Source organism: Mastigoproctus giganteus, chromosome 14 (assembly GCF_048544385.1).
Source record: "Mastigoproctus giganteus isolate SK-2022 chromosome 14, ASM4854438v1, whole genome shotgun sequence".
NCBI lineage: Eukaryota > Metazoa > Arthropoda > Arachnida > Uropygi > Thelyphonidae > Mastigoproctus > Mastigoproctus giganteus.
The window spans coordinates 61,008,949-61,032,308 of record NC_143588.1 but is presented as its reverse complement, the minus strand read 5'-3'; the positions used below and the strand labels follow the sequence as shown (position 1 = coordinate 61,032,308).

General features: G+C 37.2%; 1 protein-coding gene across 1 annotated transcript in view; it reads right to left on the bottom strand.

The window, feature by feature from the left end:
* The window catches only part of LOC150075161 (glutamyl aminopeptidase-like), a 262,165-nt gene that overhangs the window by 97,753 nt on the left and 141,052 nt on the right, over nt 1-23,360 (bottom strand). Inside the window, exon 11 of the mRNA XM_090388277.1 lies at nt 6,776-6,831. Within this exon, the coding sequence (XP_090244403.1) occupies nt 6,776-6,831 (56 nt within the window). The remainder of the gene's footprint in view (nt 1-6,775; nt 6,832-23,360) is intronic.

The window sequence follows — 23,360 nt, the reverse complement described above, 5'->3', positions numbered from 1 at the left end:
TTCTCCAAATATTTGTCTAGTTCTGCGTTGAATTTATATAAGCTGTCAACTTCTACAACAGCAAATGGAAGATTGTTCCAGCAATCAACCACCTGCTTGCTAAAGGCAAATTTCTGCACATCTGTTGTACAACTGTCATTCCTCAATTTAAATTTATGTCCCCTCAGATGATTAATCTGGGCAAGAGGAAGAATCACATCACCATTGAGCTTGCTCAAACCATTCAAGGCCTTATACACTTCAATCAGATCACCTCGCAGGTGCTTAGTCTCCAGACACTATAATTTGCAAAACTTAAGCCTTTCCTCATAAGAGCAACCCTTTGTTCCATTAAGGGTTAAGATCAAAGCAGATGGCTAGCTTGATGGAGTTGTTGATGAATGACATCAACAACTACATAACACTGCACACTTTTAGACAGTCATTCACTGACTGTTCTGTTTGACTGATATTGTTTATACACTTTTTACAGCACCTTGAGATTTCTATATTATGATGGTAACAGACACATTACTGGATGTCCTACTATACCAATCAGCTTGATATGTTAATCACTTATGTTCATATACAACCCAATTATCACATTATCAGGTAAAGCCATCCATCCATCCTTTCTAGGTAGGACAATTTTAGCGATGAGCAGCATTTCTTACTGATTTTGAAAATAACAGGAAGAAAGAAGAATTACTGTGCAATATTAATTTTTTTCTTGAACAACAAGTTTTGAAATATTCAATACAATAAATGAGTATGTTGAAAGTAAATCTCAATTTTGAAAACTTTCTGTTTATGTATGGACTGGGAAACAAACATAATTGGCAGGAATTCAGGTGTAGCCAGGGTCAGCCCCAATATTTGCTGGTCCCCGTTCAGGAATTACTTGCGGGGGCCCTGTTTGTTATTTCCTTATCTTCAGAAGTTAAAACAATACAGATATTATTGAAAGTGAGTATAACATAAAAATTACATTTTTAAATAACGTCCTACGTTCGACATCAAATGACATGTACACATTCAGAATGAAGTATATGCTGTACTTTTAGCAATTTTCAAGTTGACTCGCACAAGCACTTGGAGTGATGATAATGTGGGTAACTAGACATTAAGACGGTAGACTCATGGACAGAAATGCAGAAAAGAAGCGGATGATATTATTATTTAGTTATTTAGACCATTTGAGCATGGGGCCCTATTTGACAGAACCGGTTAAACTTGCTTGTGGTGGCCCTGGGTGTAGTGTAGCAAAAATAAAAAGAAGTGATCAAAGATGGAAGGATAATTATACATTACTTACTCACTATCATAATTTAGAGCAAAAAAGAATAAAAATAATTGTCCAAGCCTGAAAATGCTAAGGATTTGATGGAAGTAGAAACAAGAAAATAATTATATAAAAATGTTCCTCTCACTTTTAGATTTCATCAGCTTAGTAGACCTAGATATTAGATGCATTACAACTATTATTTGTGAGCAACTGGAAGTGTTTTCAGTGTTTAATGACTACTATCCACCAGTTTTTACTGGTAATCTACAAGTTTCTCAATCACGTGTCACCTTCTGATGACCTATGATCAGGAAATTTGTAGATTACCAATCCTTTTGGAGAACACCAAAATATCAAGCTAACAGACACTGAAGAGAAACAAAGAGATATCAAAGACAGAGTGAACTCTTGCAAGGTTTGTAATTAAAATTAATCTTTAACTCTTTATGGTCCAATGTTGTGACCCCATACCCATTGGTGTTTCCGATTACAGTATTTGTTTTCCCACTGTGCTGATGCAATTATTATACTACCATTCTTCACATTTTATACAAACAAAAAAAAAGTTTAGCATTTTAAACATTTAAAACGCTAAACTGATGTTTACTGATCTTTATATTCAATTATTAACAAGAGATAGTATTGTTTTTTTGTGGTCCTCTTTCAAATCAGATGTTGTAGTTGCATGAATATCGAGATGTTTCCAATTGTGAAATTTGTTTTTCCACTGTCTTGGCTAGATTATCTATTTATACTTCATACAAACAATCTGAAAAACTAAATAAATTTTTATATTCAAATGTTAACAGCAGGTGTGTGTGTGTGAGTGAGTTTTTTTTGTCTTCAAGTCCAATGTCTCAACTGCTGTGAATATCACCATTTCCAATTATGAAATTTATTTTCCCAGTCTTCTGGCTCAATTACTATGCTTCCATCCATTTATACTTCATATAAACTATCTGGAAAACTAAATCAATGATTATATTTAGTTGTTAATGCAGAGCCAGTGTTTCCCCCCCCCCTCTTCAAGTCCAATGTTACAACCAGCATGACTGTTGCATTTCATATTATAAAATTTTTTCTCTGCTGTTTTGCCATCCATTTATACTTCATATAAACAATCTGAAAAACTAAGTCGATGCATATTGATGTTTATATTCAATTGTTAATAGCAGGCAGCATTAATTTTTCAGTGCAGAAGTCACAAAGTAACTAATAATCTGTGTTATAGTTAACTATTTAGATATGCTATTAAAAATAAACAATTTTTGAACATCACATTTCAACTAGTCATGTTTTTTTTTTATCGTTAGAACTGGACTGCATGGGGAAGATGGTGAAAATAATTCTGGACTGCAAAGGGTTAATTCAATGAACACTGTTAAGTTTTGGGTAAAAGTAAAAGCAGAATATCCAATGTTTTATGAAAAAGCAATGAAGATAATTTTTGCCTTTTAACTACTTACTTATGAAACAAATTTTTGTCCACAGCATAATAAAACAGTACACAGTACTGTTTTATTATGCTGTGTTCAACTAGTTAACAGTACACTCAACGTCTTGTGGTCACTTCTGTGCATTCATGTTTTGATGCAGAGCAATTAAAGTGCATAACTTATAATAAGTCACACACTCTATAATAACTCTTTATAATGCAAAGACAGACCACCTGCAGTCTTGCATTATAGCAGAATTTAAAATTGTTCAATTCTGGAATGAGAGCTGCTCCTCTATTCCATAGTGAGCCAGGCTTCTGACAAAAAAATCTACATCAAAAAGGTATTCAGAAAACATATCATGAAGATCATGCTGCCTGTTAAGTTTTGGGTAAAAGTAAAAGCAGAATATCCAATGCTTTATGAAAAAGCAATGAAGATAATTTTTGCTTTTCAACCACTTACTTATGAAACAAATTTTTGTCCACAGCATAATAAAACCAAAACAATAGAATTGGATGATTAACAGTTACACTCAACATCTTGTGGTCACTTCTGTGCATTCATGTTTTGATGCAGAGCAATTAAAGTGCGTAACTTATAATAAGTCACACACTTTATAATAACACTTTATAATGCAAAGACAGACCACCTGCAGTCTTGCATTATAGCAGAATTTAAAATTGTTCATTCTGGAATGAGAGCTGCTCCTCTATTCCATAGTGAGCCAAGTTTCTGACAAAAAATCTACATCGAAAAGGTATTCAGAAAGCATATCATGAAGATCACGCTGCCTGTTGAATCATTTCATGCATTCTGATGTGCACAGATGAGTATGCTACAGCACTGATCTATATTGATGTTATTATGAGTATGCAATGGTACTGATCTATACTGATGATAAAGGAGTTAACTGATGTTAACTCCTTTATCACTGTAGGATAAAGGAGTTAAGAATTAAGTGCATTATTTTCCTTAACTCTAAAAAAAAACTCTTTCTATCTAACTTAATCTTACAAAATCTTTTCACAACATTGTGATCCATAAGGCAAATAAATACAGGGTGTTTCAAAAGTGATGGTCAATAATTTAAAGGTGAACTGTATGACTACAATATGCAAAAAAAGCTTAGTAAACATGGGTCCTTAAGTGAATCATTTTTGAGATATTGCACATTTCTAGTTGGGATCCACCACTGACTTGTTTGTTTAGGTTAGTTTATGCTCATTTTCTCCCTTTCCCCTCTCTCAATGCTCGGAGATGTAGCAGGCATACTAGTACTTGTCAAAGGATAATCACAACATGGAAAGAGGTTACAGAAACGAAGGGTATGCGGACATGCACTTCATGTATGGTAAAGCCAATGGCAGTGCACTCGAGGCTGCATGTTTGTACCAAGAAGCATTTCCCCGCTGAAGGCAGCCCAACAGGTGCACATTCATCAGTGTACATCAACACCTTAGAGAACATGGGCGCTTTGCAGATGGAGTACGAGCAGGTAGGCCCAGAAGCATAACACCTGATGTTGAGGAAAGGGTGTTAGAAAGAACAGAACAAAATCCAGCAATTTCGACAAGGAGGGTTGCTCTGCAAGAGCGTGTACTGAGTCATAGCAGTGTGTGGTGAATTTTACATCGCCAATTACTGTACCCCTACCATATCCAATGTTTACAAGGTCTCAGCAATACAGACTACTCTCCCAGGGTGAACTTCTGCCAGTGGATGCAACAACAGTGTGTCCTGAACCCCCAATTTTTAAACAACATTTTGTTCACTGACAAAGCTGGGCTTACTTGTGGTGGTATTTTTAATTTTCATAACTGTCACGTTTGGTCCGACGAAAATCCTACTGCAATTCACGAGTAACGACATCAGCAATGTTTCTCGTTGAATGTCTGGGCAGGACTTCTAGGAGACCGTCTAAGTGGACCATACTTTCTGCCGAACAGGCTAACAGGAGAGCTGTACCTTCAGTTCCTGCAAAATGTTCTTCCAGACCTCCTTGATGATGATAATGTTCCACTTCAGCAATGCCAGAACATGTGGTTTGTGCATGATGGTGCACCGGCACATTTTGCTTGAGTTGTGACTCGGTATCTAACTAGAAGGTATGGTCAATGGTGGATAGGTAGAGGTGTGCCTGTAATGTGGCCTCCCAAATCACTAGACATAAATCCTATGGATTTTTGTATCTGGTGTCATGTAAAAAGCTTGGTGTACACTTCTGACATTAACACAGTTGAGGAATTGCTGCGCTGGGTTGAAGGACCCTTTCAGCAAATCAGAAATGACCCAGGAATGCCTGAGAGGATTCGCAACTCAATGCAAAGAAGGCTACAAAGCTGCGTACGGATACAAGGACAGCATTTTGAACACCTTTTATAACATCTGTAAAATCCTGTGGTGTTGAAACAAAAAATTAAAAATGTATTATCTTATGTTTAATAAAACCACCCTTAGCAAAGGATTCACAGCTTTTTGCTAAACTAGTGCTCCCACAGTCAGTGGTGGATCTTAACAGAAAATGTGCATTATCTCAAAAATGGTTCATTTGAGGCCCAATGTTTACTGTGACTTTTTTTGCTTATTTTAGTTTGTACTTTTCACCTTTAAATTATTGACCATCATTTTTGAAACACCCTGTATATTGGCATCCAATTAGTAGCTTTATGAACATCAGCTGATCATTCAACAACAAGAATGGCATAATGCATGAAAGAGAAAGAACTGAAAAGTCAGATTAAGATGGAAGATAATCATAATGTTACACAATCATAGAGAATTTTTACATGCTGATAAGAGTAGTACAAATACAGTAAACCCCCACTATTCGCGGGGGTTACGTTCCTGAGAAATGCCGCGAATACTGAAAACACGAATACTGAGTTATGGCTCCCATAGTAATAAAGGGGTTCCGTTCCAAAGTATGAAATATATAAGAAAAACTAGTCTAAATTTTTGTCTATGTTTGTATTATATGTACCTTCATAATATGACTATGTATATAGACAGTACATAGTGAAATGCAAGCATATGGCATCGAAATGAAAATGAGAAACAATTTAATATTAAATGTAATATTTATTAGAAATTTCAAACAAATCTTTCAAACCAGCGCCTTTGCTATAGCTAAAAAACTTATCCCGCCAGTGATATTACCAGTTTTGCTCAAGTGTTGATAAAGGAGTTTTATGAATGATGAGTGAATTTAACGGAATTTTATTTTGAGTTCGGTCTTCTATCCACAGATTTAAAGCTTTTTCCATTTTTTTCTAATTTAACATCACGAGTTGCAGAGCAAATTTTTGAAGAAATTAGCACGTTTTCACGGACACTATGGCGGATTTTTTCTTCCGATTTCTTGATTGATTGTACCGTTGACTCATTGATTTATAATGTTTTGCCTCTGAGGAGACACTTTTACCATTAGAAATTTTGTCTAATAACTCAATTTTATTCGCTAATGTCATCACCTTCTTTGATATTTTCACATTTCCTTTGTTATTCGTAGCCATATTTTTGTACGGGTTAGAAAAAACTTGTTCACAATAAAGTCACTTTCTTCCGTTAACACACTCGAAAAAGTCTGTTTTACACTGCAAAACGGTAGATTTATCACTTTTGTAAGCATATCAATTTATAAATTTATTCAATTTATAATTTATTCAATTTATAAGCATATAAATTAAAAGCAAACGACGAAACCTTCTATGACAAGTGCATAACACATACTGAACAAGGATTAGCGAGAAACATCCACGCTCGCGATTTTGTCACCCCTCTCCCCCCACCCACTGAGCGGTTTTGACCAGGAAATATAATTTTAGCCACGCCCACGTTTTTTTTATGGCGGAAAATGATCACGGCGCTTTAAAATTCACATTTTTTGAGGTTCCATTTTATATGAAATCAGCGACCGCGAATACGCGAAACCGCAAATAGCGGGGGTTTACTGTACACTTAGAATAAATAGTAATACATTAATTGGTAGATTTTAAAATTGATTTCAAAAGTTAAAGCAAATTTTAAAACCAAAACACATCTGTGAAACTGATTTTAAAAATAGCCATTTTACCTTGCTAAAGTGAGAGCATCATCAAGAAGGTTAGCTCTATCTGCTGGATAAAATTTCTGAAATAAAAAATCCTTCATCAATATATATATATTTAAAGAAGGTGTAAAATTAACTTAAATTAACAATAATTTCTTTATAAAATAACATTGGTATTAAAAACCCTGAATAGTTAAAAACCCTTAATCTTGGAATGAAGTACTGAATTGAATTTTGACTAACTCAACATTTTATAGCTGTCAAACATACATAAAGTTTGACAGCTATAACAGAGTTTAGTCTAAATGCAGCACCTCACATTAATTGATGCAAAAAAGTGAATTTTTTCAGCCCATCTACCTTATTTGTCTTTTCCAGCAAAGTTCTTGTATATCCCTAACAGAATCCCATGAGCTAGTCTAGAAGCCTACTGCCTGCTCAGAGAGCATCATGTAAGACTGTAACAATTAACCCAAGGTCTTTTTCTTTATCAACTACCTTGAGTTTGATGCTACCAAATGCAGTACCTTGCATTTATCAATGTTAAAACTCAACTGCCATTTTTCAACCCATCTGCTTTGTCTACGTAGATCTTCCTAAATTAGCAAACACTGATTACTGCATTGACTTTGTATCACCAAACTTGAAATTCCTCAATCAATATCACTAGTAAATACAGACAGTCCCCAAATTTATTTAAGATTGAAAAAATAAATAAATAATAAAAATAAATAATTCATGTTAAAAATTTTTTTTTCTAAGAGAGAATTACTTACAAATGTGTAGGATAGCTGTGGTGCAGTGAGTATTGTAGTCTGTCACTTTTTTCTCAAGGGAAAGAATGTTTTTACTCTTGTTTATGTACAGCATCTATAGTGATGCACTTTTTTCTAGTATTCTGACATATTTTATCCTTGTAATCATGGCTGAGAAACAGTGCAGTGATTCTAAAGGTGATAATGCTACTAAATAACAGTATACAATTAATCTCAGAGAGAAATATAACATGGTACAGAGGTATCAGAGTGGAGAATCCATAACTTATCTTGCATGTGCTCTGGATTTTTCTGCATCTACAATGAACACCACAGTGAAAAATTTTCACACCTATGACAATGGCTGCTATTACTGAAGACTGGTCTGGTGCATTAGCCAAAATACAGTTGCTGAATGTGTCGATCAAAATGAAAATCAAGGTAGCATCAACTACCTTGAGTTCCTTTGAGTAATACTGCAGAGCCTTTTGGAAATCGAGGAAAAGGCTAAAAGTCCTAACAGGCAATTAAGAGTGAAGAACACAAAACAGAGAAAAGTTTTGTTGTGAGTAATTGTTCAGCTGATTTAAAGTTCATGCAAGTCTGCATAACATAAAAGTGAGTGGTAAACTGCTAGTACTGGTACAATAGCAGCAAACAAGTTTACAAAAGCCGACAATGTAATTAGAGAGGATGGTTATTCAATGCAGAAAGTATTAAGTAATTAGTGCTGATGAAATTGGTCTATTCTGAAAAGAATGCCTTATCATAGGTTCACTGCTAAAGAAGAAGAAAACAATGGCTAAGGATAATCTAACTCTGTTTCTTGACAGTAATATGGCAGGGAATTGTAAGTTGAAAATGATGCTGGAGTACAACAGGGAAATGCAGAAAACTTAAGCGAATTAACAAATGGTCTTTTTCTGCTGCATAGATATCAATATCAAAAGGCACTATGGTTCTGCAACCAGTTTGAAGTTGCAGATTTGTCTGACTTCAAATTGAAGACTCTGTGGTGTCTACCATGACTGGCTCAACAATGGTTGAACAACCAGACATAGGTCACATATGGGACAGCTGCATGTGGTTAACATCTGTGGTGAGCATAACATGTCTTGTAACACAGCAGCACAGTTGCCCAGCTAACCAACCAATACAATTTAGAAAACAAAACCAATATCCACATAGACTATGCACCTGACATTAGCTTGTATAGGCTATGGTAGATGACAGCCATCACAGGTACCCATGCTCATTGGAAGACACAAGAAACTGTGCCTTAAATGGGTAGGTCAGCACCAACATTGGACCATTTACATGTGGAAATCTGTCACCTGGTCTCATGAATCCCATTTCAAACTATTATGTTAATAAAGGTATCTGTATCTGCAAAAAGCAACACGAAGCTATGGCACCTGGATGCACTATTGGTGTTTGGTAATAGTAGTAGTATTTGCCATATAGTGCAAGGAAGCCACAGGCTTTTGCTACAATGGCAAAAAGAAAATACACATTATATGCTTACCTCCACACACAGGTAACTATCGATTTGACCTTTGAATTCATTCACTATCAGCCCCAACTATCTGCAAGGGCAACTTTTTCCAGCAATCAATGACTTGCTGGCTAAAATAAAACTTTCTACAATCTAATCTAAACCTCAACACCTATAATTTTAATTTATGTCTCCTAGTTCTGGTATTCTTTATAACAGTGAAAATTCCACCTTCATTCATTTTACTTATCCCTCTCAGAGTCTTATAAACCTCAATCAGGTCACCTCTGAGGTGCCTGGTTGCCAAGCTCTGTAGCCCACAAAATCGGTCGTCTTCTGCCAATCTCGCCATTTGAGTTGCCTGTCTTTGGATCATTTCAAGAAGCTCAATGTCTTTTTTCTTAATATCTCCATACTTGAACACAGTATTCCAAATGAGGCCTTACAATTGCCTTATATAGTGGGATTATGACCTTATCTTTACAGGATAACATTCAATAAATCAATAATAGGACACCAAGGGCTTTCCTGGCTGCCTGTTGACACTGTTTGGAAAACTTCATCATATCTGCCTGTATCATAACTCCCAGATTCCTTTCCTCCTCTACTGTTTTTATTTCAACTCCACCAAGTGTATAATTTATTTGGGGGGTGTTATTCCCCAAGTGTAAAACCTTGCATTTAGTAGAGCATTAAAACAGACTTCTCTGACTATTTTTGAAGTCTATTCAAGTCATCCTGAAGGATGTGCTGCTTGGAAATGATCGTTAACAACTCTACCAATCTTTACGTTGTCCAAAAATTTTGACATCGCACCTTCTATCCCTTCACTAATGTCATTTATGAAAATTAGAAATAACAGTGGTCTAAGAACTGATGCTTGAGGGACCCCACTCCTGATATTATACCAATCTGAAGAATATCCATTAATCACAATCTTCTGCCCTGCAGCCACCCAGCAATCCATTTTAGAATCTTACCAAAAATTATTTCAAAATGTGTGTTTCAACCTGTTCAAGCTTAAACAGTAACCTCTCATGAGGGACAGAGTCAAGTGCTTTGCTAAAATCCAAATAAACTATGTTGAAATTGTTCCATAAATCCAGCTCATGAGCAACTGTATCAAAATAGCCTACTAAGTAAGTTAAACATCCTACTAAGTAAGTTAAACATGATTTTCGCTTAACAAAGCCATGTTGTGTGTCCTTCAGAATGCAAAATCTATCTATTAGAATTAAATATTCAGCAAGCAGCAATTTCAGAAAGATAATGGAGCAACTTTCAACTAATAGTTTATTGAAGATGCAAGGCACAGCACTTGGCAATATTTCCACGTTTAAACTATGGAAAATAAAAGGTAAATGCAAACAAATAAGTAAAAATGCCCTCACAGAACTTTTCCCATTTGCATCAACCTATTTTTGTGAGGCATTTTTCTGCTATGACAGAATTAAAAACAAAATTAGAAAATCTTATGTCTCCAAAAAATTATTTACTTGTGGCCGCTAGCAGTTTAAAAACCAACAAGTAGGTTTGAAATATTGATTAGTGAATCCAAAGAAGTTCCGATTTCACATTAAATTGATTATAATTTTTCTTGTAGTTTTATTGATCACTATTCATTGATGTTTGCATAATAAAAAAGTAGATGGAGTTATTTCACCTAATATTTTGTTTATCTTATTTGCATAATCATAAGTAAGATTAAGTTTATTGCTTATAAACAGTGTTTCCAACCAACCTGTTATTAAAAAAAAAAAAAAAAAAAAAAATGTATGTTTCAAAATTGTAGGTACAGGGGGTAGGGTACTTTTTTTTTTCTTTCTTTTTTTTTTTTTTTTGAAAAAGGTAAACATACACACACAAAGATAGTGCATACCAAGTACCTGGCTACACCACATTTAGCATGTGGAACAGACTGGATAGATACACTGCATCCCACAGTTGCCAGGTATTCGATGGTACTGGATCCAGGTGCCAAACAGCCCTTTGATGTAGTGCTGAACGGGGCACTGTCTTCTTCAAAGATTCCACAGTAAGGTTGCATATGATCATGAACAACAGACCTGTACAAGTCTATGGCAAGGTGATAGGTACTGGGGTTGAGGGAAGACAGTATTTCCCATCCAAACATGTCCAAGACCATTATGCTGTTGCTGCTGCAGCCACCTTTCAGCCTGCAAATATCCCTCCTCATGCAGTGAGGTTTGAAAGCCTATGTTAAGTAGACAATACTTCTTGATCCAAAAGGTGCATTTGTCATTTGTCAAAACCTCTAACCAAGTTGCGACCTGGGCTCCAGCCCATATACATATGATTCTTTGCTGTGATTGCATCTGAACCTTTCATGGTTAGTAATTTATCAACAATTCTACAGCAGGCAACTTTGACTAATAACAAAACAAAATTAGAAAGAACGACATTCAGCCTCGCAGCGGGGACGGCATCTCCACCATGAGGAAGTAGGTCACCCTATCTAGGAAACTCTAACATCCAGCATCCCATCAGACAAATTACTCAAACAATAAGATCCATTAATTTTATTCATCTGGTGCAAGGATACATTGCTTCACCCTGCTCGAGGAAGCATCTCAGGTGTGGCAGAGGAAGGGAGACTCGCTTCCTTAACATAATCAGGTTGATAATTGCCATTTGCAATCATACTACCTTAATTTCTCAACCAGGGAAACTTCCCTGGTTAACTTAAAATTAACATCTTCGAGAAATTCTTAAGCAATTCCATAAGATACAATTCCTTAAATTTCTCACACTATTACCCTCTCCACATAAATCAGTAATGGAAAAAGAAGGAAAGCCTGCACAAGGCGAGAACATCCCAACACACGACCCTTACAGATTCTGAACTTATCAAAACAGCAGCTCCTTAGCCAGCCACAGATGGAGTCAACATACTTCTAAATTCAAGATCTTATCTGAATCATCCCAGTGCCAACTGGAAGGCACTGTGGCACCCTCCCCCCCCCCCCCAACACACACAAAACAGCAAGGTATCTCAGACTATTCGCCATAGTCAGTTCTTCTTTTGAGAATATCTACAGCTTTTTCGTATTCGGGACCTATCTTGTAGATTGCTGTGTGTTGAGGGACTTTTCCTCTGCCAACAGTTGACACACTTAGGACACTGATCTAACTTAGTACATTCTTTAAAAGAATGGCCTCATCTGACCCAGTGGTCACAGAACACATCTGCTTGACAGCATCTGGCCACATGACCATATGCCATACACCTATGGCATTGAGTCGGCATTAGGAGGTTCCGCACTCGGTGCAAGCCCCAATCAATTCTAGTCTGGGTCACAAGAAGCCTTCTTATGGCACCAGAAACTTCCAATACATAGTTAAGACCAGAGAATCCTCTGGCCTTATTCTTAGTCAATACAGTTACTTCAGAAAGCATTTGTTCCTGGGAGATCCCACTATCTATGAGATTCCTCTCCCATAGTTCCTGCATAAAGTGTTCACTGGTAACAGTTTGGTATCCACAAGTGTAGTTGGAAATGCAATTTCTGGAGTACAGAAATCAGTAATCCACAGTGTTAACACTGGACTACTAATTTCAGTAGTACCAGGCTCTGCCCTTATAGACAGTGAGGTAAGTGGCAACAGATGATGCTCATGAAATCATGGTTGAAGGTGTTTCTAATGTAAAGTATTTTGGTGTGTGTGTGCGCACAAATAAATAGAAAAAAAGTATACATATTAACACACTTAACATTACAAGAAAGAAAATAAAAAATAAATCAGCTACAATGACAGTGTCTTCAGGAGCACTTGCTAATGCATGTCCCGAACTTTAGACTGTTTTGTATTGAAGCATCAGTGGGTAATACCCCTATGTTATCTGTATAAATGAAAAGATAAAGACAGACAAAGATAGAACCATGAATTGAAATATGATGTGGCTATCATCCTTCACAGAAAATATAAATAAAAAAATTCAAATGTATATGTACCCCAGACAATGGATATGTCTATATAAGGTATATTCTGGTCAAACGGCACCTGGGGTTTCTCCCATCTCCACATATACACACTGTATCGGAAACATAACACTGTCAAGCCAGAAATTTAAAAGTGTGTGGGTTGTGTAAGATGTTGTGCCCATTGTTCCTCTGTCATATTGGCTGGCAGGCCCCTATTGGGAACAGACGTTGCCCATATGTCTAAATAATGAAATATGCAAATTTAATGAAACTATTTATTTTAATTTTATGCTATTATTGAGTTATTTTACAACACAAATTCAGGGCTTTAGCCTCAGGTTGTGAAATAAGTTAACTTACAGATAAGTTAACATAATTATATCATTTCTGCATGCAGCCAACTACTAAGTAGTTAAATTCTGTCAATTTTTTAGCTACTTAGTAGTTGCTGCATGCAGAAATGATGTAATTACACTAACTTGTACGTGAGTTATTTTTATTTAACATTATTTATAATTTTTTTTAAATTTAAGCTGCTTCTTTTTATTATAATTTGTTTTATTTAATTTGCATATTTTCTTATTAATCAAAATCATCAATTTTCTGGAGTTGATATACAGATAAAAATTTATTTTTATTTATTTTTTGCTAGAGAGCAGGGGAGTCAACTAACAAGTGCTTGTGAGCCACACCAACAATTTTGAAGTTCATGAAGGCTGCATCAATGGCTCCCAGACTAATAGGCTACATGATTGTGGATTAAGAACACTGATATAGCATTACCAAAAAATAAATAATAATAATAACACATAGTAAATATGTGTTATTACTATTTTTACATAAATACAGTGGCAGACAAAAAAACTTCATCACTTGTGAATTTTGCAAATAATGTGTTTTGCGCTGCATTGTGGGTTGCACAAATGTTCGAAATGCAATTGTTAAATGGGATATACACTGAGTGATCACTGAATTATGACCATCTACCTAATACTTCGTAGGTCCTCCTTTTGCCCTCAGTACAGCAGCTATCTGACGTGGCATTGATTCAACAAGATGTCAGAAGCGTTCGGGAGGTATGGCCAACCAAGCTGTGTGTAATGCGGTCAGCAATGCAGATATGGAGGTGATTGGCGTACCCAGATGCCTGATATGCCTTTCCATAGTGTCCCATAAGTGCTCTATGGGATTGATATTGGCTGAGTTCGGGGTCCAATCAATATGCTGGAAGTCAGAACTGTGTTCCTCAAACCATTCCTGAACAACAAGTGCCCAATGGCTTGCCGCACTGCCATCAGTTAGCAAGCAGTTGATGATAGTGAAGACCACTGATACGTTGTTTTACATGCTTTTGTTGTTGTTATTTCGTTTTAGGAGCATTAGCAACTAAGGCCATATTTCTCCGGGGATATGCGGTGATCATTCCCTGACCTTTCCACATCCTCCGTATTTGGTGGTCACAGGCTCGAGCCCCGGTCTAATCAAGAAGCGTGTGCTATGCATTGCTCCTCCTGCCCACCTGGCTATGGAGGTGCTAGTTCTACATGCACCAGGGGTCCAAGTTCCTGCCAGTGAAACATGACCCACACCATAAAACCGCTCCACCGACCTGCACTTTTGATACCATGCATGATGGATCAAGAGCCTCATGTTGTTGATGCCGAATCCATACACAACCATCCATGGTGTGGAGTAAATAATGTAACTCATTTGACCAGCGCACTTTCTTCCAGTCTTCTTACATCCAACTTGTGTGCTCTTTGCACCAGGTGAGTCTTTTACGCTGATGAACCTTGGTTAGGAGAGGATGCTGTAGGGGTTGTCTGCTGGTATAGTCCATACGTGCGAGCATGCGACGCATGGCCATGCCAGATATTGTTTCGGGTTGGTCCATGTTGTATTGGGTAGTCAACACTTCAACAGTGCTGTGCCTATTTGCCTGTACAAGTCGTCGGACCCAGCACTCACATCTAACATCAACCTTTCACTGACCTTTGCAATTTTGCCGTCAGGTTGTTGTTTGACCATTTTGACGCCAGTCCTGGTAAACTTTAACTACGGTGGCTCTCAAACACCCCACCAGTTCAGCCGTTTGAGAAATCGAGGCACCAGCTCATCGAGCACCCACAATCTGTCCTTTATCAAAGTCCGATAAATCCTTCATTTTACCCATCATGCTCAGAATTTTACTACCTACTGAACATTGACGCTTTATCTATGCTACATAGGTCGACTAACTGCATACTCCTGTACCTCACGTTGTCAAGGGGTCGCATTCAATTTTCATAGGGGTGGTCATAATTCAGTGATCACTCAGTGTATATCTCTGTGAATGAAATCAAATGAAAAGACTCCACCTAATATACCTAACTGCCATAAATATCTTCCCAAAGGGTAAAATGCATAATTAATGGAAATATGAGAAATCGTGCATTTTATTACATTTACGTGTATAAACTGAAATGACAAGTTAATGTAATAGTATTATTTACTGTAAATCAACAAAATAAGTCCTCAATATTTTGTTGTTCCTCCTCGAGCTGCAATTACAGTCTTGCAATGATCTGACATAGAGTTAATGAACTTCTGGATATACAGTTGTCCAATTTCCTGGTACGAAACCAAACCTTTACAATGCTCTCCTACAGCTGAATCTTACTTGTTGGCTTCTTCTGAGCAATTTTAGATGACATTTTATGTACCAGCAATTTTGAATAGGGTTTCAAATTTGAACTGTTGCTGGGTCAGTCCAACACTGTAAGGCCAGCATTTCTGAGGTATGACTGCACCTTAAGGGAGAAACATGAGGGAAAACATTGGTGTAAGTATGTTTTAAGCCTTGTGACAAAAGAAGACAAACTCATCATTAAATATAAATAGCATAAAACTTAACAATTTTGCTGTGTGGCAAGGTACTGAGTCCTGTTGAAAAATGCAGTTTTGGACGTCTGTGTGATGATCCCTAATAACAAGTTTCAGGCACTCTTCCAAGATAGCAGTGTAGGTTTCTGCATTCACTGTTCCATTAATAAACTTAATTCGCCCCACCCCTTTGCTTGTTATGCATCCCTAGACCCACTGACCGGCGGGGAACTTTACAGTCGGTGTTATGCAGTCAGGATAATATGCCTCCGATTTTCATCTTCTGACATATTCCTTCCCATCAGAGCCATGCAGGTTGAATTTCGATTCGTCAGAAAAGAAGGCGGTGTCCCATTGCTCTTTTGTCCATGAAACATGTGTTTTAGCCCAAGCAAGTTGCTTCTTCCTCATTTGTTGACTTCTTCTTGGACCAATAGGCATGTAGACCACATCCTGAAACCCATCTTTGGATAGTTCGTGCACTTGTTTCAGAATAATAGTATTATATTGAAACAAGTGCACGAACATCTCAAAGTCTAGTTTTAGATCAGGAGAACTAGCATGGCAATTATGAAGGCATAGCTGTTTCAAATATCGACCATGGGAAGGCATAGTCACTCTCTTACAGCCTGATCCAGGTCTTCTCTTCACATTTTAATTTCAGCACCCGGGTTACTGTTCTCTGGTGACAGCCTATTTTATCAGCAATAGCATGCACAGAAAGCCCTTCCTGGGACAGAGCAACAGCTGCACTTTTCTTTCTTGGTGTCAACTGAACATATGGGGCCATGCTTACACCTCCACAAAATAGGATACTAATGAGCGTGTATACCCTTCCAACTCTGCATTTATAGAAATGACGATGCAATACCTTGCAATTACTGTCTGATGCAATAGAAGCGTTATCTGATGCAATACCTTTGCTTTGCAACAAACAAAATGACTGTAATGAAACACTATCTTATACGTTTCACAACAAATGTTACTTTTTTTTTTAAGGCAATGCAGTTTTTTCTCTGCCGCTGTATAATTTATAAATTTTACTTGAATTCTATATTTGTGTATCATGCAACTTCAGCACAAAAATATAAGGGCTACATGCACCATTATTTGAACTGAAAAGGCCATCCATTTTCAGTAAAGAGAGAGAGAATCTATACTGCAGCTATATATACAAAGGTGATTATAATAATCCCATAACAGCCAGAGGTTCATAAAATGGATTTTGAAATAAAACATGTAGTAGTAGTAGTAGCGAAGCTTATGCAGCATCAGCTAAAAAAAAAAAAAAAAAAATCACACCATTTCCTCCAAATGCCTGTCCAGTTCCTCCTTAAATTTATTTAACCTGTCAACTTCCACGACAGATGGAAGTTTGTTCAAGCAATTAACCACCCGCTGGCTAAAGGCAAATTTCCACACATGTATTCTACATCTGTCTTTTCTTAATTTGAATTTATGCCCCCTTAGGTTCGTAATCTGAACAAGTGGAAGGATCCCATCAGAATTCAGCGTGCTCAAGGCCTTATACACCTCAATCAGATCACCGCGCAGGTACCTAGTCTCCAGCCACTACAATTTGCAGAACATAAGCCTCTCTTGGTACAAAGATCCCTTCATTCCCCTCACCAATCTTGTTGCCCTTCTCTGTACACGCTCAAGTAAATCTACATCCTTCCTAAAATGAGGCCTCCAGACCTGTACCCAATACTCAAGGTATGGCCTGACCATTGGCTTATACAGAGGGACAATCACCTCATTCTGCCTGCTAGCAAAATTCCCATATATCTTTGACAAAACGCCATGACCTGCCCTGGCAGCCTATCTGCATTGCTCAGAAAACTTCATATCTGACTGCACAATTACTCTCAGGTCTTTTTCATTTTCTACCGCCTTAAGTGTAGTACCACACAGTGGTACGTTTCTCTGGGGTTACTTCTACCCATATGCAGTACTTTGCATTTGTCAAGGTTAAACTTCAGTTGCCACTTCTTAGCCCATCTGCCCAAATTATCTAGATCCTGTTGCAGTAGCACACTGCCATTACTGTCATTAACAACCCTGCAAACCTTTGTATCATCTGCAAACTTCGACATTAAGCCTGATATACCTTCATCAATATCATTGATAAATATACAAAACAACAGTGGCCCTAACACCGAACCCTGTGGGACTCCACTAATAACATTAGTCCACGAAGAGCAGCACCCATTGATTACCACCCTCTGTCTTCTCCCACTTAACCATCCTTTTATCCATTGTAGAAACTTACCCTTAATACCATTCTGCTCCAATTTGTACAGTAGTCTTCCATGCACAACAGTGTCAAAAGCTTTCCTGAAATCCAAATATATGATATCAAAATTATTTTTTGCATCCAGTTCCTTTGTAACCACATCATAATATCCTATCAAATTTGTCAGACAAGACTTTCCCTTAACAAACCCATGCTGTGTCTGAATTATTGCTGCAGTCTTGTCTAGATGATCCTGCAATGCATTTTTAACCAGTGACTCCATTATTTTATCCGGAACAGAAGTTAAACTAACTGGTCTGTAATTACTCGTGTCACCCTTCGATCCCCCTTTGTGAATTGGGGATACATTTGCACATCTCCAGTCCATGGGAACCTCCCCTGAGTCCAAGGACGCTCTCATAATTATGGCTAAGGGTTTGCTTAGTTGCTTTGCCGACTCCTTTAATATAACTGGATAGATCCCATCCACCCCAGATGCTTTTCTTATGTTTAATTTCAACAATTTCTCCTCCACTTTGCTTTCAGTTATTCCAAAATCATTAAGTATCCTGCTACAATTTGATAACCTTCTGCCATTTTCAAACCTTAATAATTCCTCATGTGTGAATGCAGATGCAAAATACTCATTCAGTTTGTTTGCTATCTGAGCAGGATCAACAGTCGAACCATCGATGTCAAGTGGACCAATCAGATTCATCCCCTTCTTTTAGAGTTTATATAAGTAAAGAAATCCTTGCTGTTTTTCTTTGCATCTTCTGCCAAGGATTTCTTGTAATCTGCCTTCGCCTGCCTAACCTCCTTTGTCACCTGATTATAGACTAGCTTATATCTGCCATAGGCTTCTGAGTCGCTTGATAATTTATGCATTTTTCTTCTCTATTACAAGTCTCATTAGTTCATTAGATAACCATTTAGGCCTAAACCTTGAACAATATTTCTTAATAGGTATGAAACTTTTAGTAGCTTCAACGATTAATTCCTTGAATGCTTCCCACTTAGAATTTACTGTTGGTAACATCGTCAGTTGATCCCACTGTACAGAATTTAAAAACTGTTGGAGACCACTGTACTCACCTTTACGGAAGCAAAAACCCTTTCCTTTACCCCTGATGGTAATTAAATCTTTAAGTAAATCTCACATCAGTACACTGTGATCACTGCCACCTAGTGATTCCTTTATCTGCAAATTTTTAATACACGAATGATCACTGCTGATAACCAGATCAAGAGTATTACTTTCTCTGGTTGCCTCTCGAACATGCTACTGCAGAAAACAATCATCCAATATATCCACAAAAGTCTGACTAGTGTGTGAGTGACCAACCCACAAGTTCCAGTCAATATCTTGGAAGTTAAAATCCCCCATTATAAGACATTCCAATTTACTAGCCCACTATTTCTCTGTACAATTGTTCATTGTACTCATTCGAGTCATTAGGACTATAACACACTCCTACTCTTATTTTTGCTTTGACTGAAGGGCAGAAGGTTACTGTGGATCTTAAGTACCCAAAATATTTTGCTGGACATGTGGTAACTCGCGTGAGAATTTAACTCGCGTGAGAGTCCAAATGGAAGACAAGGAAACCAGAAGTTTTGTGTTTAAGATGTCAATATCGGCATTGAGATGGTACCATTCTATTATAAGGGTTTCATATAAAAGGAGTTTATAGATTGAATTTAATTTGATAATGGTTATTGCAGCATCAACTGAGGAGTTGTGGTTATGAGTGTGTACATGCTGAGACAGTTCAGTATTTCCTTGTTGTGTCTGGAAATTATTAACGTGGTAGTAGGCGTGTGTGTTTGCAATGGTGGATAATCCAAATTTATTGGTAGTACTCCCGATGTAACATGCATTACAATCGGGTTGACATTTGATTAAATAAACTATGTTATTAATGTCCTTAGTGTCATATATGCGGGTTTCTTTATATTTGTTAAAAGAGGATCCTAATTTACTATAAGTAGAAAGAATTATAGAAATATCAGTGTTAGTATAGATTTGATGTAATTGTCTAGCAATTTGGCAATGGTAAAGAAGGACAACAAGAATGTTGGAAGTATTGGATTTTTTTTATAAATGAGTTATTTGAAATAATTTGTTGGGTTAGTTTAATGGGATATTTTATAGCTGTGAATTTTTCAGTAAGATATTTTAGCTCAAGAAATAAATCATCTTGTGATTGGCAGTATTTAAACTTGGTTGTAGAGAATCGATTTTTTTTACACTAAGGGGGGTGGTGTGAAAGAAAATGTAGATGTTGGCCTGTATTTGTTTTTTTCCTATAGATTTTTGTCTTTAGCCTGTTATTTTGTTTATATATGGTTAAGTTAAAAAAACTGATTGCCTTATTAGTTTCTAGTTCTAAGGTGTATTTTAATCTGGGGTGTACTGAATTAAATTTGGTAAAAAGATTGTTGATGGTGTTTTGGTCTCCAATTATTAGAACATCATCTGCATAATGGATGTAAAGTTTAATATTTGTTGGAAATGGTTGAAGAGTTTGATGTTCATCCATGGCAAGGTATATTTCAGATAAAGGAGCTGAAATTCTTAGACCCATAGACACAAAACTTCCAGTTTCCTTGTCTTCCATTTGGAATCTCATGCGAGTTAAATTACCACATGTCCAGCAAAACTTTCGGGTACTTAAGATCCACAGTAACCTTCTGCCCTTCATTTTAATGCCAACTGAGATGAATCTATCAAAAGTCCGTTGTTCACGATTAATGGCCTTATTCCTTTTTTAATTTTAAGATATTTTATTTATACAGTATTGTAATTGACAACTAGAGGATGATGTGGTGCACATCTCCCTCCTCTGGGCTAATTTTTTTAAATTACACTTTCTTAATCACAATTCTTAACTTCTGATTTTAGTTTCAATCAGAGATTTCCCACACCACTGTTTCATAATTCATGTAACCATAACAGATTATTGAGGTGAGTGCCGTTTTTATTAAGCTTTGACTAAGTACATATTCCCTGTCATGAACTTCGGCATTTTAAGCTTTTGCTAACTCAAATCATGCTTAAAATATAATTTAACAATTAATAAAAAAACAAGTTGAACAAAGCTAACTTTCTGGTTAATTGAGAAGTTATATGGCTTAATTGTCGGCCTCCGCAGCGGAGTGGTCAGGAGCGGGAGTGCAGTAGTACACGCTCTTTGAGTAGACCAGGGTTCAAGCCCCTGACTGCTGAATACGGTCGATCTGCCAACCCGCACTGGACCAGCGTGGCAGATTATGGTCCATTTCCCTCAGTATGAATTGTGGAGGCTTCCATCCTGCAGTGGGTTGATAATGGCTGCACTTTACTTTTATGGCTTAATTGATATATCATAGGATCAGGACAGTGTGATTTTAAATAACACTAGAACTGAATTTCTAGTAACAGTAACTAAACTAGACAGTGCCTTACGCAACATCTAGTAACTAAACTAGATATCGCATAAGGCAATAGAAAAAGTTTCACTATCATTAGTATGGATGTTTGTTAATAACCTGGACTCCAATGAGTTTGGTAGACAATTTAAAAATACTGATGGGTCAGAGGACCTTTGATTTATTCTGCATCTTGAAGAGAAGTGGTGGTTCCAGATGTCAATATCCTGTTTCTATATATCAGGGCAGACTTCTGTAGGTTGATATCTAGCCTTTGCCCAAAATGGCATTTGATAAGGGATGAATTGGTCTGTGATGTGTAGACGAGTTTTGGTTGTTTTGAACATTGGAGTGGAGCAAAGGCCAGGCAGTGGAATGCACCAGCAGCAATTGTCCCAAATTAGGGGTGCCAAAATCTACCTCATGAGTATATTGACAGTAATGTGAAGCCCTTGTGTCTTAATGAATTGAGGGATCTGGTGTACCTTCACAGACATTACCAGAGCTGATGTGCACTGTTGTTGTTGTTGTGGAAGCCTTCCTTTCCAGTTTGCCCATTTTAGCAACCAAAACTCATTTGCCAACAGCAGCTTTATTTTATTTGGGGCTGACAAGCCTCATTATTAGTGGAAAATGATGCAAGAAAGCAAGCTTGTGCAGCATTAGCCAAAAAAATAACACCCCCATTTCACCTATTCATTCTCTCCAATAGCTTGTCTAGTTCTCCTTGAATTTATTTAAGCTAGCAACTTCCACAAAAACAGATGGAAGTTTGTGCACCCCCCATATGTGTAGTCTGAGAAAGAGGAAGAATTCTATCAGCTTGCTCAATCTATTCAAAGCTTTAAACACCTCAATCAGATCACCAATGCAGGTGCCTAGTCTGCAGATGCTGTGATTTGCAGAACTGAAACCTTTCTTGGTAAGAGCACCCCTTTGTTCCCCTCACAAATTTTGTTGCCCTTCTCTGTACTTGTTCCAGCAGCATGACAGCCCTCCTGAAATGAAGCCTCCAGAACTGTATGCAGTACTCAAGATGTGACCTGACCAATGCCTTACACATTGGAATAATCATCTCCTTATCCCTGCTAGCAAAATTCCTGTATGTCATTAACAAAATGCAATGAGCTGTCCTGGCAGCCTGTCTGCACTACTCAGAGGACTTCATATCTAACTTTACAGTTACCTACGGGTCTTTTTCATTTTCCACTATCCTGAGAGTACCACACACATATACGTAACTTTGGGGTTACTGCTACCCATATGCAGTACTTTGCATTTTTCAGTGTTCAACTGCCTTTTCTCAACCCATCTACAAAACTTTTACAGCTCCTGTTGCAGTAACATACTGTCGTTCCAGTTATTAACCACCCTGCCAACCTTTGTATCATCTGCAAACAGGGATATAAAGCCTGATATGCCTTCATCAATATCATTGATAAATATAGAAAACAATGATGAGGTGAACACCTAACCCTGGGGAACTCCACTAATAACATTAATCCATGAAGAGCAGTGTCCATTGATCACCACTCTCTCTTTTCACACTCAACCATTCCTTTATCAATAGCAGCAACCTATCCTTAATGCTACACTGCTTCGATTTGTATAGTAGTCTTTTATGAGCAATAGTATCAAAAGATTTTCTGAAATCCAAGTATATATTATCAAAATTATTTTTTGTATCCAGTTCCTTTGTGACCACATCGTAGTATCCAATCAAATTGCTCAGACAAGATTTCCTCTCAACAAACCCATGCTGTATCTGAAGTATAATTGCAGGAACAGAAGTTAAACTAACAGGTCTGTAATTATTCATGTCACCATTTGATCCCCCTTTGTGAATTGGGGATACATTTGTACATCTGCAGTCCACGGGAGCTTTGCAGAATTCAAGGCGCTCTCA